The sequence below is a fragment of the Hippichthys cyanospilos genome, chromosome 5 (genome assembly GCF_059441005.1).
Source record: "Hippichthys cyanospilos isolate Australia breed blue-spotted pipefish chromosome 5, RoL_Hcya_1.0, whole genome shotgun sequence".
In the NCBI taxonomy this organism is placed as follows: Eukaryota; Metazoa; Chordata; class Actinopteri; order Syngnathiformes; family Syngnathidae; genus Hippichthys; species Hippichthys cyanospilos.
In genome coordinates this window covers 18,387,022-18,405,621 of record NC_142373.1, presented here as the reverse complement: position 1 = coordinate 18,405,621, position 18,600 = coordinate 18,387,022, and the positions used below count along the sequence as shown (strand labels likewise).

At 39.8% G+C, this 18,600-nt stretch overlaps 1 protein-coding gene across 1 annotated transcript in view; it reads right to left on the bottom strand.

Annotated features, from left to right (window-relative positions):
- The window catches only part of LOC148423857 (neuropilin-2-like), a 113,531-nt gene that overhangs the window by 82,606 nt on the left and 12,325 nt on the right, over window positions 1-18,600 (bottom strand). Inside the window, exon 2 of the mRNA XM_088414710.1 lies at window positions 12,603-12,786. Within this exon, the coding sequence (XP_088270836.1) occupies window positions 12,603-12,786 (184 nt within the window). The remainder of the gene's footprint in view (window positions 1-12,602; window positions 12,787-18,600) is intronic.

The window sequence follows — 18,600 nt, the reverse complement described above, 5'->3', positions numbered from 1 at the left end:
TGCCCGTGGCTCGCATGCATCCCGAGATGAGCTGCAGGTTTCCTTCAATCCATTCTGCGTGGGAGGAACACAGCTTCTAACACGCTGTTGAAATCCCATCATCGCTCTCTCCTTGCCCTCCACAAACCCAGAAAAAAAAAAAAAATGCAAATATTCCACAGAGCCCGCGGGTTCGTTGCACAGACTTGCCGACGGGAACGACGAGGAGTGGGAATTTGTTTCACACGTTTTCCTTGAAATTCATTGGTTATCAAGGGGTGTAGAAAAAGGATTTGGCTTGCTTGTAGGGAGGGAATGATGAAAAAAGCCAATCGTGTTTCCCAAGCATTTAAGATACTGCAAGAAAGACCGGCGGGTTGCTGTGGATTACATGTTGACAGAAAATTTGGATAATGTGGTGCTTTTGTGGGAGGTCGTTTTTTTCTAATGACGGACCAGGAAAACAACAACAAAAAATAAGCTGTCTTTTGGAGAAGTTTTTCCTTGCAATATGTTATATAAGGCCCTATTAGTTTTGATTAATATTGTTTAAATAGAATTTGAATTTAGTGGTAAAATTCATCCTTTTTTTTGGCCATCTCGGGGGGGGGGCAGCCATTTTCTTTTTAAAGGTATTCTTCCCATGAGAAAAATAATTTAGTTATAAGTGCCAGACCAATGTGGATTTTTTTTTTCTTGGCTGATTCTGATTTCTGGCAGAAAATAACACTGACTATCAATTAATTGGCCGCTTCATTTTAAAGATTCTAACCAAAACAGACTTTGTTTCAGTAGGTATCATTTTCATGCAGATTTTTCACCATTTATGTAGTCAATGTACTTATTTATTGCAATTTGCAGGGGCAACCCTCATTTAAAAAAAATAAATAACACAATGACAGTTTTTTTATGTCTGCACTATGTGTTTTATACATATTTAAAAAAAACAAAACTGTGACCTTAGGTTGTGGGTACCGTACGTTCCACATTATAAGGCACACCACATTATAAGGCAATTAATGGCCTATTTTAAAACCATTTTTATTTATAGGGCGCACCGCATTATAAGGCGCATAGAAGTTACAGTAGTGGCTGAGGTTGCGTCATACATCCACTAGATGGAGCTGCACTAAAGATAAGTTAGTCAAACTCTTTTCAAAGACCATCAGAAATTAAGAATAAAGATTATTTGTGGAAAGTACGAAGTAAAATGGGAAAAAAATACTTTGATTACAATAAAAGACTGTTCACACAAGATAATTATGATTCAATTAAATATTAAACGTGTTTTTAAACAAATAGCAAGCAAAAACTTTATCATTTGTTTATTCAAAAACACATTTCTAGAAACATTTATTTCAAACAAGGTGCTTTAAAATTTTTAATAATAAAAAATATGTATTTATTCCTGTAGAAAATTAATAATTTACATGGCAATTAAGTTATTTCATGCACTGTATAAGGCTCACTGTCGAAAATACAGCATAGCGACATCCAGGTCAATAAGTCTCACAACTTCCTTGCATTGTTCCCAAATCATTACTTGGAAAAATTAAGGTTTGCAGAATGATCTTTTCAAAAGACTTGATGATTTGACAATACTATGGATGTATGCGTAATAAATCATGATACAAGTGTGGCAAATAATGGAAAAACATCAGCCAATTGCCAATCATCTTTGGCTGAGGTTACAATTGTCCATCACAGAGTCATCAAATTATTTCAGTATTTTTTGTTTGGAGTTCTCAAAGTGATTTTAATTACAGATATCTGTGTGTGCCCATGTGTGTCTTTTCTAACTTGGTCCAAGTGTAATCTCCTGGACAATTAATCAATGCCTCATTATGGCTTTAACATATATTGATCGGGATCGTCCATCAAAATTACAGGAGCACACAAACACAAAGACACACACTTTAGAGTTATGGATCAGACGAGCTTCGGGGCCTCGGGGAGCGTCCATCACGGCTCTGCTTTTATGGGCATGTGTGGCCGTCTCAGATCAGCATTGGAGATAGTGGACAAGGAGAACAAGGACACCAAATAGGACTTTTGGTTTAACCCTTGTGCAGCGTTTTGACCATTTTGGGGTAATTTTCTACCACATCATTCTGGCATCATCACATGATTCAAGGGATGGCACACTCAGGGATGGTTGTGCAATGTTAAACCTTGACATGTTGTCACCATCTGGGTGAAATTTCAGCTCCCTAATGTTTTCTTTTAATGTGTTCCCTTTGATGTGAAAAGCCTTTGCCGTAAAAAAAAAAAAAAAAATATATATATCAAAGGATTGGAGGATTCAATGCTTTCTCTTTGATGTGAAAATCAAAGCATTAGACAAAAGACTTATACATTTTTGGCTCATTTTCTTTCACATCATTCTGGAAGGAGCTAAGTGGTCCAGCTATTATTAAGTTTGACATTTTGTCACCATCTGGGTGAAATTTCAGCTCCCAACTGTCTTGTTTTTTTTCAATGTTTTCCCTTTGATGTAAAATGACTTTGATTCAAAAATCAAAGGATTGGACAAAAGACTTTTATACATTTTTGGGTCATTTTCTTCCACATCATTCCGGAAGTATTTTATTCAAGGGTGGTAGTGTGATAACTACGAGGTTCTGCTATTGTCAAATATGACATGTCGTCACCATGTGGGTGAAATGCCTTTGATGTAAAATCTTAGCATTGTACAAAATATCTAACCAATTTTGGGGTCATTTTTTCCCACATCATTCCGGCATTATTTTAGCGAAGGGAAGGCACACTGCTAGTTGCGTGATAACTTGACATGTTTTACCATCTGTGTGAAATTTCAGCTTCCCCACTGTCTTTCCCTTTGATGTGATATTCCTGTGTGCAAAGATCATAGGATTGTACAAAATACCTCATAAGGGGTAAGAGTCACAAAAATGTCGAAAGGGATGATGTGGAAGGAGCAAAATGTCTTAATTTTCTGCATTTGTCATGCTTCCTGTTTTTCTGCGAAAAGAGGAAGGAAGGACTGGGGTGCGGTGGGGGGAAAGGGGGGTGATTCACTTGGGGACAATGAGGAGGCAGAGGTGATAAAAGAACCATGTGCAGGCCCAAGAAGGTGCGTGATCAGATGGAAGATGATAGATGGGGTCAGTTTGATGGCGGTGATGAGCCTGCAGGGGGGGGTGCGAATGGTCAGATGAATCCAGGGGAGGAGAATGGAGAGAGCCAAGAGGGAGGAAGAGAGAGCGAGGAGGGAAGCTGTCAGGAAGATTTGCGCCTGCCCTCAACAGACCCTGACGCTGCAGTTTTCCCTAAGCAGTCGCACACACACTCTTTCCAAAGACTCCAAATAAAGATCCAGCGTTCGCAGACGGAGCCGTGCGGCCAGCCAAGAGGAAAATGCCAAGAAGTAGACAAGCGGCTGCGGTGTTGAAAGGCAACATCGCCGCTCAAAAGAAGACGCCGGAGCGGCTCTTTAACCTTAACTGTCTCGGGGGTCACCTCATGAAAGATTTAATAGCGCTTTGTTGGCAGAAGAAATCTTATTTGTGCACCCCCGCCCCTTTTACAGTTGTTTTGCAGAGACCTTTTATACGCTTGTGCCAGTTTATGGTTTGAAAAATGGCAGAAGAAATTTGATGCGCAGTTATACATTCAAAACGCAACATTTCCTACCGTTCCTAGAAATGTGATGTAAGTTGTGAGTTATTGATGAAAATACAACTTTGGCAGATGTCCATTTTGCGATTTCTACAAAAAATAACCTCCACAAGCTCTCGATTTGCATTTCCCAGGAATTAAAAGGTTCAAATTGTAATCAAAGATTACAAAGATTAAAAGATTTCAACTTTGCGTTTCAACAATGAAATTGTCCATTTTTGAGCGATAGCCATGTATTACAGTCAAATATGATGCACTTTTTCTTCCCAAAAATGAAAGGCAAAAGTATGGGTGCATGCTATAAACGGTAGGTAACTTAAATATTATTATTACTATTTATTTTCTTTTAATCTGACACTGTTTGAGGAAGATTAATCTGTCAACCATAAAAATTTGAGTTTTGACACACAGATGTCCATTTTTATATTGGCCATAATCTAACTTAAAATAATTACAGTAATGGGAGGAGGTAGAAGGGTGAAAGTTGGCTGTTAGCAGCCAGTGCCTGTTGCAGCTAACAGCAGCTCCTGTTAGCTACAGTGGTTGCGGCATTATTTTCAATAAAAGAAGTGAGCAAACTGAACCAACGTCTGAGTCCATCCTTGTTCACACACAGGAATATTACTATAACTGGGAGGATCATGTAAAGTTTATGAAGTCTCCAGCGGATTCAATTAAAAGTGGCAAGGTATGGAGCTTTGTGCGCTGGTTAGAGAACGCGAAAGGTAATCCATTTGCCTCTTTTTTTTTTTTTACTTACGGTCTTTTGGCATATACAGTACACACACAATCAAAAAGTTGGTGGAACACGGATGTTGCACAACTTCGGGTATTTATGGCAAAAGGAAGTTGAGCTGCGAGGGGTAGAAAAATAACCACTTCAAGCGCATTCACCGTTACACTGGCGCTGCGTTCACCGACCGCTCACAATGTGGGAAATCTGAAACACACTTAACCCGCAACAAAATGTAATTTATGGATATGAGAAAATATGATGAGTTTAGGATGACTTATTCTGTTTTAAAGAGAATTTAGTGTAGAATTGGCACATATCAAAATTGTGATTTTCATTTTCAGCGATAGAAATCTGAAAACGTATCAGAAGTATTTCTTTGTCTCCGCGTGACTCTTATAAGAGAGGCTATCACTGAACAGTTATGAGTGTAAAACTAGTTTCCAACCATTGTAACAGTAAACTACAATGGCACTCCACCCAAGCCAAGGCCAAACTGTCCAAATTTGGATCTGCTCCAAATGGGAACTGCGTTTCATGTGTTGATCACGGGGTGCTTCAAATGGCATCTTGGAAAGGAACTGGCACTAAAAGGGAACTTTTGCAAAACATCCTTGAGTACAGAAGTGATGGATTGTTTTAGTATAGCTTAAGCTAATTGCAAAACAAAATATATACTTGACTCAATTCCCCATAGTAATATGGATGGGAGGGGACAATTAAGGGATCTAACAAAAAGTGGATTTTTTTTTTTTTTCCTGTTTAGGCAGAACAGTGATTAGCACACTTGCTGTTGTATAATTGCTAGGTAATAGATGAATGCACTTTAAAAATGACAGCAGGCCAAATCAAAACACTCCACTTCGAAATATATTAGACACATATCCAAGTGTCTTTTAATGGAGAAATATAGTGTATATCTTAAAAGGAAAAGACATGTTTACAGTACGGAAAAATAGAATGCAAGCATTCGTCTAGCCAAAAACGTTTTTTTTTTTTTTTTAAACCCCATGCCAATAAGAGGGTAAAAAAGGGTCATAACAAAAAAAACAGAATTCATTATTTTTTTACTTATTTTTATTCTTCAAAAATGCTTGCTCCTGGATAAGTGTGTAGGTAATAGATTGGAAACGTTCCATTTTGAATGTATCAGATATGTGCTGAATTGTCTTTATCGGAGAGACATCTTTCAAAGGAAATGTCACATTTACTGAACGGAAAAGTTCACTCAAAGTTTATGCATAATCACAACAAAAATGCGATTGAGTCATTCCGTAAGGATAATGACTGTAATCCGTTAACCGTCAAAATGAATCGTATTGTTCCGCTCCAACATCTTTGAATCATTTTGCACACCTTAAATCAAAAACTGCATCAAATTGCCTGTTAGAAAGGGATGCGCACACCTAGCAAAAATGCTGCTGCTAACACTTAAATGACGGTTTAGAAATACGTTTGTACGTACCCTGCAAATACGTTCAAACAAGTTTGCCAGTCAAAAATGTTGACTCCACATTGTGGCAGTTCTACATCTCCGTAGGTGAGAACCCTCTAGATTAAATTAATGCCGCGAATGTCAACTGTGTTTGAAAATGTCAGCCCTCGTGGCTAAACGTGTGTGAGTGTTGGAGCTAAAAACTGGACGTGGACGATAAGGCCATGTGTTGCATCTCATGTGATTGTCAAAAAGGGAAGTTTCACTTACTCATAAGTAGCTGCGAATCTTGGCAACCACTCACGCCTTTTTTGTTTAACATTGGAGTTTATAGCTGTGCATCTCACTTCCTTCTTAAATTAAATGACCACTGTATTAGAATCTTAACTCATTCAGTACCATATCCTAATATATATATATATATATATAAATATATATATATATATATATATAAATATATATATATATATATATATATATATATATATATATATATATATATATATATATATATATATATATATATATATATATATATATATATATATATATTAGGATATATATATATATATATATATATATATATATATATATATATATATATATATATATATATATATATATATATATATATATATATATGTTTTCAGCCGTCGACCGGCCCGTCATCGATCCGAGCGGCACAGCCAATGGCAGCTCTGCATACCGTAATGCGTTATAGATTACAGATTAGTATTTTAAATCACAATCAAGCCCGTAATAAATCCCATTGCTTCAGCATTTTTATACAATGAAACAAGCGTTGACTGAACGGCGCAGGATACTTGTGTGCATGCGCGTGTGTGAGATGATAGACGAGTCTTCTCCCCGTTGTTGGCATCTTTACCCTGTGGACTTAACAGATCAATTTCAGCCTCCCTCCGCACATACATACGCTGGCGTTCGATGCCCGTAGACTGAAATAGCTCCGTTCCATCGAGTCTATTAGGCTTGAGATGTTACTATCATCATCTTACATCCTGATATGGATTATTAATTATTATGTAATATGAAATGCAACTTGACAAAGTGAGATGTCTTCTTGTAATGTATGTGCTTACTGCAATGTGCCGCCTAACAGGACAAGACAACTACACTGCCATATGCTTAAGGCAAAAAAAAAAAGATCCTGTTTTTACATTTGCGCCACTTAAATCAACCGTTCCACTTCTGGGAAAGTGAAAGACTAAACTGCTAGATTTGCACAAGGAGTGACAGGCAGGATATGAAACGAAGAAAAAGTAGTTTTCTTTTTATATTTTTCCAATGTGGAAGTAGAGCAAAACAACAATTCCTTTTCCGTCTTGTGCTTTCAACAAACAGCCAGGTAAAATATTGATGCTGCGATTCTACTGCGGAAATGTCAGAATGATTTTAGCAAATCTGAGAGGGGGAATTCTCCTGATCTATTATTGATGCCAATGGGGACGTTGCGCGCTTCAAAAGACAAAGTGTATGAGTACTAAATTTGTAGCCCTGTGATAGGCATGCATTGAACATTGTGTACTGTATACTGTACTTTCACTTCTGCATTCAAATCCATGACTTTCACCAAAGCAAGACCAGCGGAAGGAGTGGCTCAACTGATACCGGACCGCATGTGCCGCACCCGAAATTAAACTACTTCTGTTTCATGTTTTATCCCTTTCTATTTTTTATATATATATATTGTAAGGCAGTTCAGATGTTGGCGACCTATACTTGTGTATCAATTCTTGTTTTGGTTTTCCGAGCCAAGTTTGGTCATTGAATGCAACATTCGTGTCCAGTTCGCGGTTGTCATCGCGAGACGAGTTGTTGTTCTATGGTTGTTTTTTGGTACTCACGGCTCACTGCACGGATACTGCTCAGCGCTGTCTGTGCCCGAGCTAGAGGCCAAGAACAACGTAGAGTATGTTAACGAAACGTTCACTCGTGCGTGTAACTTGTGTGCGTATTGGAGACAAGTAAAGTGCACTAAGGAGTTATTTTTGTCGTGTGACTCTGTCCACCCACGCTTCGCCATCACACGTGGAAGGTAACAGCACGACAACTGGTGTCAGAAGTGGGATATTTCTACAAAATAATTCCGTAAAGAATCGAAAAGACTGTTTTCCTCTCCGCTCCGAACGGATTAACAACTGGAGTCGAGCTAAAACGCGTTGCCGTTCGTCTAATTGAACGTGGAAAGTAGAGGAGATCTTGTCAAGCTGTCGCAGCGTCGCTGCACACAACTTCCGGTCCGCCCCTTCACGATAAGAGCGTGAGCGGAAGTAGCGACGAAGTGGACATAATACACAATAAAAACTGAGCAAAAATGACGGAGGAATTACAAGGCGCAACAGCAAGCCAAGCAGAGGCGGATATAGCTCCAAAATGGCTGCAAACTCTCTTGGAAACTCAGAACCAACAAGCAAGACACCTTCAAATGATGTTGGCCCCTGTCCTTTCACATATAACAGGACAACCAACCACACCACAGATCCAAGCATTACTTGCTACTGCACAAGGTGGAGAAGACATTAATCCAATGCAGTCAATGGAGGAAAGCCATTCATTTGAACCAAGTGCATCTATTCATGGACCAACCAGGCCAAGAGATCGTGTTCCTTTTGCAGCCGAATTGGAAGTGATAAATCAAAGATCTCTAAGCTCAAGACCATCAAGGCGAGTTCCGGACACTGACAATAGACGCCCAGAAGTGAGAGACACGGAGCACGAGACCTCACATGCCCACACCACCTATGGAAGCAGGGAACCTAATACTGGAGTCTATTTTAACAACATGCCAGAACCTCAAAGACCTAAATTAGCCATATTTGATGGAACTGATGACTGGGACTCTTTCTTAATGCCATTTGAACGCCAAGCCAGAAAGTATGGATGGAGTACCTTGGAACGAGTGGACAGGCTGCATGAATGTTTGAGAGGCGCTGCAGTGCGGTATGTCTGCTCACTTCCTGAGCGCACGAGGGAAGATTATGTTCTACTTGTAGAGCAACTCACCCAACGTTTTGGAAAAAAGGATCCACCAACAACAATAAGGAGGAAGCTGGGAGAACTGCGTCAGGGCCGTGAGACATCTGCTGAATTTGCTGAGGAGGTGAGACGCCTTGTCACACTTGCCTACCCAGGAGTTGATCTTCAGCTTCAGGACCAGCTGGCAACCGATGCTTTTCTTAAGGGCTTACGGAACCAAAAGGTGGCCTATGAAGTCATGAACCGTGAGCCAAGCTCTTTTGTTGACGCACAAAAGTTTGTGGAGGCCCATGAGCATAACTTCAAAGCCACAGTGGGCCGTGAAACTGAGCTAAGGAACCGAACCAGGCGCATCGCATGGGTTGATGAAGGAGACATGCTTGAAGATACTGCTGCGATATCCCGCAGGGTTCAGACTCCTCAGTATGTCACTTTTGACCAGTTTGTTACGCTAATGAATGAAGTGAAATCTCTTGCTAACAAATTCGAGAGTCTGCAGCTGCAAGTTGGGAATCTCCTGTCTCTAAATGCAGGACACCAACAACCCAAACCAACCCAAAGCCAAGGTCCAGAACGAAAGCAAAACTACCAGCAGCTGCAACAAAGCAGAGGACGTTCGCAAACACCCAGCCCAAATCGTGCGGTAGCTGGCCCGTGTTTCAAGTGTGGTGAAACAGGACACTTCAGAAAAGACTGTGTTACACCAATTAGCCCTATGACTGCACATAAACATGGCGACAAGCATCAAGAATTCCAGCTGCAATCGGATGGCGGTTCACACAACTCAGTTGTAGACTCAGATCACCAGTTACAAGGCCGGCAGATTGGCTGCACCATAAAGATAGGTGAAAGTCTACAAATTCCTCTAACTATAAATGGCATTCCAACTCAGGCTGTTGCAGACACTGGAGCTCAAACCACTGTGATCTCAGAGGAACTGTACCAGCGTATCCTCAAAAGCAACATTGCACCAACTGATCTAAATGAGACCTATCTACTGAATGCAGGAGTTGGAGATGGCATGAAAGCTAAACATGGACTCAAAGTGACCTTTCAAATTGGATCCAAGACTATTCCCTGGGAAGTGCATGTAGCTTCCATAAGGGACCATGTTCTTTTGGGGCTGGATTTGATGAAGGCGCATGATGTTGTTGTCTACGCCCGTGGCAAGGTCTTCATTGGAAATGAACTTGTGCCATCAAAGATTGTGCGAGATGATGAATCGGACTACTGTGTGGCTAGAGTAACACTGGGACAAGCCATGACCATTCGACCTTCATCTGAATGCATCGTTTGGGTTTTGAGGCAGAGAAGCAAAGTCCTACAGCATTGCCAGCCCCCAGGGTTCCAAGACATTGACAATGACATTTCCCTACTGCCACTGCTGCTGCCATACGATCCAGGTGGGGAGTCCAAAGGTCCATGCGAGACGACCACATGTTCAATGGAGTCCAAAGGTCAATGTGAATTACCTCAGACCAGCAGCTCAGCCAAGAAGAAGACGAGGCGATACCAACTCATTGGCAGAGACTTTTCAAACATCAAGTGGTCGCCTAGTTCATAGACCAGAGAGATTTGGACACTAGTTGCAAGTAGAATAAAGCTAAATGTTAAGAGAAAGTTCACTAACACTCAGCAACTTTGATTACATTACCAGATACTGAAGGGACTCAGTATTCCTAAAGGGGGGGTAGTGTAAGGCAGTTCAGATGTTGGCGACCTATACTTGTGTATCAATTCTTGTTTTGGTTTTCCGAGCCAAGTTTGGTCATTGAATGCAACATTCGTGTCCAGTTCGCGGTTGTCATCGCGAGACGAGTTGTTGTTCTATGGTTGTTTTTTGGTACTCACGGCTCACTGCACGGATACTGCTCAGCGCTGTCTGTGCCCGAGCTAGAGGCCAAGAACAACGTAGAGTATGTTAACGAAACGTTCACTCGTGCGTGTAACTTGTGTGCGTATTGGAGACAAGTAAAGTGCACTAAGGAGTTATTTTTGTCGTGTGACTCTGTCCACCCACGCTTCGCCATCACACGTGGAAGGTAACAGCACGACAATATATATATATACATAATTTATATAAAACAGGCCGGACTCTCTTTGATTTGTTTTAGTCACTTACGTGCCAAAATTTAACTCGCACAGAAGTAAAATAAGTAAGAAACAGACATCTTTCAGATGGGAGAAAGGCTCAGTCAAGAGACAGGTGACGAGTCTACAACTTTGCAGAAAAAGAAAGCTTTTAACAGGCAATCCCAGAGGTCCTAGAGGAAAATAATGATTACTCGCGGTAAAGGACTATGAGCACTACTTCCCAGCCAAGAAGACCCACAAACTGACAAGAAATGGATTTTATTTGTTACCAATCGAGAGGAATCTAACTTCGCTGTGCAAGAAGATGACCTCGAAAATGATGGCAGCCTTAATTTTTTAAGCGTTATCGGAAAAGATAACTTCTAGACTTTTTAGAATTACAAGTATGTAATATACGTGTAGTATGTATGGCAACACTGCCATCCAATGGTCACGAAAATGGAAGACAGAAGCCTGGTTATTTAATTCGGTTTTTAAGTCACTTACTTCATGGACCATGTATTGAAAAATATAAAATGATTTCATCACATCATTCTTCTTAATGTATTTCAGCTTTTATAAATGGAGAAAAGCCCATCTCGTTTAGTCACAGTTATTAATATTGAATGAGCCGTTTTTTTCTGTCTGACTTTTAAAATGTCTGTATTTGAATGCGGCACATAGTTAGCAGCTAGCACTAACGCTGGAGACTTCCCATATTGTACAGTGATGGCAAAGTTGTCTAGAGCAGGGATTCTCAAACTTTTTGGAGTCAGGGACTTCTTTTAGAAGGCAACTTTCAAGGACCCCATTTTCAAATTTTTGTAGAAACAAAACAAATAAAATTGCCTGGAGGAGTTAAGCTAGCTGCTAGCAACCACTACATTTTACAACATTACGAATGTTTTGCAAACAAGCTTTCGACAGTTCTCACCATACTTAACACCGTACTCAAAAATCGGCAAAAAATAAAAGAATTAACGACTAAATAAATTAAACAATCATTAAAGAAAAAGACGACGCGCTAACTCATACGCTACTGTGTGTACGTGGGTGGCAACCACCACAAATTGGAAAAAAAACATCTTAGATTGAAGTCAAAACATACGACCAAAGTTATTAAAATAAGTGATGTTTTGCTTTGCCCGAGCTGTCACAAGTTTCAATCTTAAACTGTAATTACTTTTGAAAGGTGGCGAATAAGTGTACACTTGGACAAAAGAATACTTCCAAACCACAGCTGTTTTGACTGCGGGCTGCTTAATCAATCTCATACTTCTTTAGCAGCGTGGGTTCATTATTTCCCAGCATGCCTGTTTGCCCTCACGTCTATGTTGTTGCCGCATCCTAGATTTCAATTTTGCGCTGCAACACGTGCATTTCTCCCACTTTGACTCGCGCCAAAAACGGCAATAGATGAAAAATTGTCTCCTGTGAAAAAAAGCATCCTGGAACTGTAAATGCGTGCTAATTAGGCTATGATATTAAGCGATGAGGGACTCTGGGAGGTCCCAAAGAGATTATTGTGGGCTCGCTGAAGCCAAGGAAACAGGAGGAGTGTGGGCTGACCAAATACGCCCGGCAGCTCTCGCACAAAGTTTTTGCATAATAATGCTTTCTCACTTGGCTGCAAGGAGGGAGTTTTTCACTAAATTCTACCGCACTCAACCAAATGGAAAAAAATGAAAACTGTAGTAAAGCGATCGGTTTCCTTTCGATGCGACGAGAACATCCCGCCGTCCTCACCTGCAGTCCAGCTTCTCGATTTCGAAGTGCGGGTTGAAGTTGAGCACGATGCGCTGAGAGGGTTCTGGCGCTGTGATGACCCAGCGGCAATTCTGATGCGGGGGATACTCCAGCGGGTAGCCGGGGGTGGTGATGTAGCCCGCGTCAGTGGCGTCCAGATAGCCGCCGCATGCCTCCGAGCCTGCTGGGGGCAAAAGACAAGCAGACGGGGCATTAAAACAATCCTCAAGTTGGAATGCTCATTATTGACGTTATGAAATGACTTTAACCTTCGAGCATTATTTTGGCCAATCCTTTGATTTTTTTTTTTTTTTTTTATCACAGGCATAATACGTCAAAGGGAAGAGCATTGAAAGAAGACGCTAGGGAGCTGAAATTTCACAATGACGGTGACATCATCCCGAAGTTGGAAGTTGCACAGCCAACTTAATGATTACAATTCCAGGAAAGTGCCATCCCTTGGCTAAATTACTGCGAAGTGCAATGTGGAAGAATTTGTCACCAAAATGGACACAATACTGCACAAGAATTAAAAACACAAAATATGCTTTTGAACTCATTAAATCCCAGAGACTTTTTAAAAGACTTTTTAAAAGGTTTTTTAAAACTCCCTACATTAAATCCTGTACACTGTAGTAGGTAATCATGTACTTAAAAAACACAAGTAGGCCTACCCAGAACTGAAAGACTGGGAAAACAAAAAACAAAAACGTAAACATACATTTTGGGGATTGAATTAGTTAATGGAGTATCATTCACCCAAAGACTTTTTTAAATACTGGTTTTCAGAGCCCAAATATTTAATCCCAAAATGTCATTATTTTCATGCAACTTAAAGAAAAATGCTATATTGGAATACATAAAGAATCAAAGAGGATGTTATTTTACTTTATCTATTTTAAAATATACTTTTCAACAATATATTTTCAATCGAATATTCACGAGGAATGGGAGCAGTCTGTGTAGACTTTTTTTTTTTTTTTTACGATATATAGCATGATCTTACTTGTCCAAATGTTTGACTAATTAACTATAATTTATTCCTTTCAAAAATGGTTTGTTGGGTTTATTATTTCAGTTAACATCCATTAAAATTGTAATTTTCAGGATGATTTTTTTTAAAAAAAACTTCAGTTCCTGTCCTACAGTGAATATTCTTAAAAAAACACACACACACAATATAAATAAATAAATGCATTCATCAGAAAAACTGAAAAATTATAATGCACATAACCATTTTTTTCAATTTTTCATAAAATGTTTACAGGCATTTTCGGAGCCGCCGATTGCAAACCACATGACTAAAAATATCCCCGAAAAAAAAAAAAGGTTGCATTGCATTGAATGTGTCTGTTTACAAATCCCGATAAGAGTGTGTGTACAAAGCAGATAAGGAGGAAGATAAGGCCGGTGTTTGCGGAGACAGGATATGGACAACAAAGGACTGAGCGCCCAAGTGGATGCGGTGTCAAAGATCGACGCAACATCACGATACACAAAGGTCTCATTCAGCACCACACACACACACACACACGCACACGCACACACACACTGAATGAATAGCGCATCCAGATGCCACAGCCAGTGTGAGCGAGCAGATCCATATGTGCGTGTGTGTGTCAGCCGGCCCTCAATGGCTCTCATTCAGCGCTCTGACACAACTCCCATCATAAGTCAGATTTTGGGGTGACAGCCGATGGCATAACATGCCTGCCGCGCACAAATGGACTCCATTGCAACTTTGCCGTCTATTGTGAGGCCTGCTTAATGCACTCCGCAGACTCTCTTGGCTCCAAGACTAACAAAGAGGCATGTTAAGCATCATGCAGGATATCAATGTAATGTTTTGCTAAAGGGGACATATTACGGGAAATTGACTTTTAATGGCTTGTATGCAAATGAGGGTCGCTGAAGTGCTGCTCACCTATTAAGTGCAAAATGAAAGCGTGCTTCCGTTTTCGGAATGTGTGATTCGGAAAACTCCTTTGAGAGAGAGCTGTGCTGCTTTTGCCACCGATGACCTGTACAGCTAAGCTAGGTTAGGAGAAGATCCAGATTCTTGGGATTGCCATCATCCACAGGCATGCCGTGATAAGACCAAAGGGTAAGCAGAGCTGCGCTGAGATCTGTTAGATGCATGTTTGCTGCCAATTGACTGAACATACTTGTTTACCGCAATTCCCTAAAAAAGGACGCACCTGCGTATAGGACGTCCCCTAGTTTTGGGGTCAAATTTTGATATTTTCTATGTTACAGTGTATAAGACACACCAACACTATGGCAACAATGTAAAAACTATAGCAAAACAGATTAAATCTCATCTTCCTAAACCACTCATATTTTTTTTTGTAATTATAAGTATATATAAGTATATATAAGTTTTGTTGTGGGTTAAGTTATGTGTGTTTCAGATTTTCAACACTGTGAGCAGTCAGTGAACATCTCACCAGTGAAAGTGCTCAAAGCAGTTGTTTTTCTTTTTCCTCGTGATACAGCTCGAGTTATTTCCACATTAAATACCCGAAGTTTTTGATTGTGATTTGGTTTATGTGTGTATATATACATATATATGCCAAAATACCACAAATGAGTCATATTGAAATACCTTTTCTGTGTTCTCTACCCATTCCACTCTTAATTGACTCAGATGGCGACATCATGAGTTTTGGGTAAACAGATACATATGCGCGACAGAAACCACTGATGTGTAATGTTGCGTGCTTTACATTTTGTACCCTTCCTAACTTTCACCAATGACAACAACTGAGCCAGAGCTGAACATTATTTTTCCCTTGAAAAGTGGCTCCAAAATGTGCCGGGACTTGAAGCACACTTTAAGCCAGCAGACAAACCGGTACGTTTGATTCAGGGTTGAAAATTTTAGGTCATCTTTTTTTTTTTTGACACGCATGAAAAGATCATGTGAATGTAGGGTAACTTATTGCTTGCGAGACAAACTGAAGGAACAGCGCAAGCTCCATGTAATAATTTTGTCTTTGTGCCGCCAACTTCTAGCTTGATATAAAAGACAATACAATTAAAATACAATACACAACCATAAAAAAAAAAAACGCTTAACAGAGTAAAACATTTACTAATATGTCTCATGAGAAAAACAACAACAAAAAAATAAAGTAGAGTGAGTCACTATCATCTTAGGGAATCAAACTCCAAGGCTGTCATTTTTGTTTTGGTGCCACAAATCACCGAAGCCAAATATCAAATATTTAAACATTGAGCCATGTCATGATCAAACAATCAGCCAGTAATGAGAGTTTATGTAAAACTGCTGTTGGACCAAAGATAACACAATGCTGATATGTTTTGAACAGATATGTTGGGCGAAAGGCCTATGTGGTTTGTCGGTTTTGTGAACGCGTATAATTTTTTATGACTACATTGTGTGGGATGATGCGAACCACCCAGCACAGTATCACACATTTCACGACAGTAAATAAACACCAGCAGAAAATGTGCAACGGCATTATTAGTTATGAACATCGTTTCAAAAGGAATCACAAGCCCATGCTGTAAATAAAAATAAATATAATAAAGGTAATAAAGGTAAACAGTCATCAAGAGTCTAATTTGGGGTGAAATAGACAGCTACAGTGACCCCATGTTTATTGTAAGGATACAGGATTTGACCCTAAAATTAAGGGTGTGTACTATACACAGGTGCATCCTATATTTAAGGAAATCGGGTATCCCTTGTGAAGGGGTGGTAAAGGTCTCAAAAAATGTGTTTCACTCTAAGACCCAAAGTTTTTTCGCCTGTGAAAATAAAATCCAAGTATAAAATGTGTAGAGAACACAATACATGTTGTGTGCCCTTTAAGAGGCGGGGCCTGGTGTGACCGAACAAGTGTGAGACCTGAGGACGGCAGCAGCTTCTGCCGGATTGTGTGTTTTACGGTTTTCCTGGCGTCCAGTAAATGCCTGAAAAATGCATCAGTGACTGTGACGCTATTTCTACTCGGGCATTGGCGTAACTAAAAAAAAAAAAAACACAACAATAGCAGGGGACGCCTGTATGCGCGGACTGCCGAGTAATAAAGATGAAAAGAGGTCACAGCTCAGCATGCAGTAGTCCCAGTGATTGATACTGGAACTGTTGTCTACCTCCAGCTGTCTGTACACAATCACCGATCACCTCTGTGTGCCCCCCCCCTCTCATTTCCATCTTTCATGCTCCTCCCTGAAACGTCGAGTCACCTCGTCACGCTCGCCCTCGTCCTATCTGTTTCCAATCTCCCCGGTGACATATGGCAACACAGGAGTAGAGTTACAAGGGCAGTGAAACCCTGCCGGGCTTATCTCATCCCGGCACCATTTGGATTTGTGTTAAACCACCCGGAAACCTCACAGCAGCAGCAGCCAATCACCTCCTGTCAAACGGCACTCAGTGCTCACAACATTGGGTACCGGCACATCTAATGAGATTCAGGGTTACAGTTGTTTCAAAAGTTCTGCTCTTCTAATTGCTGTTTAAAGAGGAAAAATTACCTTTTTTTTTCAATAACTGTTCTACGCAGCTCCACAACTCTCAACACAGTCTGCTGTTTAATATTGTGTTTGTGGAATAGGAATTAAGTTTTTTATTCATCTCAGATAGTGGCCGTTTTGACTGGAGACAAAATCGCAGTTTTTTTGTGCTAGGATCTTTTTTATATTATCTTATTGATTATAACATCAAATACTCAAGAAAACCCTCCACACTCCTGATTTTTTTTATTTATGAAATAATCTACTAGGTTTGAATGAAGCGGTGAAGTGAGTGGATACAACGATTCTGTAGTTATTAACACTTTTAAACCAAATTTTGCCCGTGCTAAGCTTTTAGCAATGGCGATTAATATTAGTGCACTATCAACATTTAAGTACCATTAAATTAACGTATCTGTAATATTATACGTACAATACACATATAATAGTTTCCTTGATGTCAGACAGTGTTTCAACAATGTTCCATAAATACATTTCAGAGTGCAGCTGCCTATTATCTACAATGAGGTGAATAACTTCCTGTTCTTCTTCTTTGTTTTATTCTTCGTCTTGATAAGCAGACCGGACACATTTTATATTCGACTTCCCCTTACTGGTGAAAATTTCGAGACATTTAATCAAAGACAGAGTCACTATAGTGACAGGTTATATTCTTAGATCATACAATCCAAGTGCTCTTTGCGAAGTTGTTTCCTTTATTTGAGGAAGGCCACTATTGTGTTTAATAAAGACTTGCTAACCACTAAATCAGTTTTTTTTTTCTCAGTACACAGTCACATCATCATTCAGCCACTAGGTGGTGCAAAAGGCAATTGAGCACTATGTCAAGATGGTCTTTGCATGTTTTTTATTTTTTTTATTTTTAGGTGGTTTAGGAGGTCTTAAGATTTGTATTTGATCTCATGTGTTCCTAATAAAGTGGCCAATGAATGCATGTAAATTCTAAAAGTACATCCACGGTGCTTCTGATTTGCATTCCACGCAAGTGCATGGTGACCTGCCTCCCTGCCTGCCTACGCGTGAGAACACAAAAGTTGCTGAGTTAAGAGTTCACATCAAGAATTATAAAACGGGTAAAAGTGACACAATGAGAGAAAATGTGCCAAGACTGTCGACGACTGAGCCAGACGCTGAGATTTTCAATAAAAGATCAAACACACGAAAATCAGGACTGAACAGTTTTTGAACGTTTCATGGTCATGTTAAATTCATATTAAAAAGTTGCAGAGCACTGCTGATTTTTAACTGTTACATTCCAGAAAAAAGTGATTATAATGACAGTCACTTTATATTTTTTGTTTTCATTCTGCTGCAGAATGATTGGAAGGAGTGAGAGTTGAGTATGTGCCTGAAAGTGCACAGGGGGAACTGAGATTTCAACCACAAATGCCGAATTGCCAAACCTCCACTCTACCGCTCACTCAAATGTCAAATATTTCACTATTTTTTTTCCTTTCACCGATATTCAATCCACTGTTCAGTTTATCTGGTT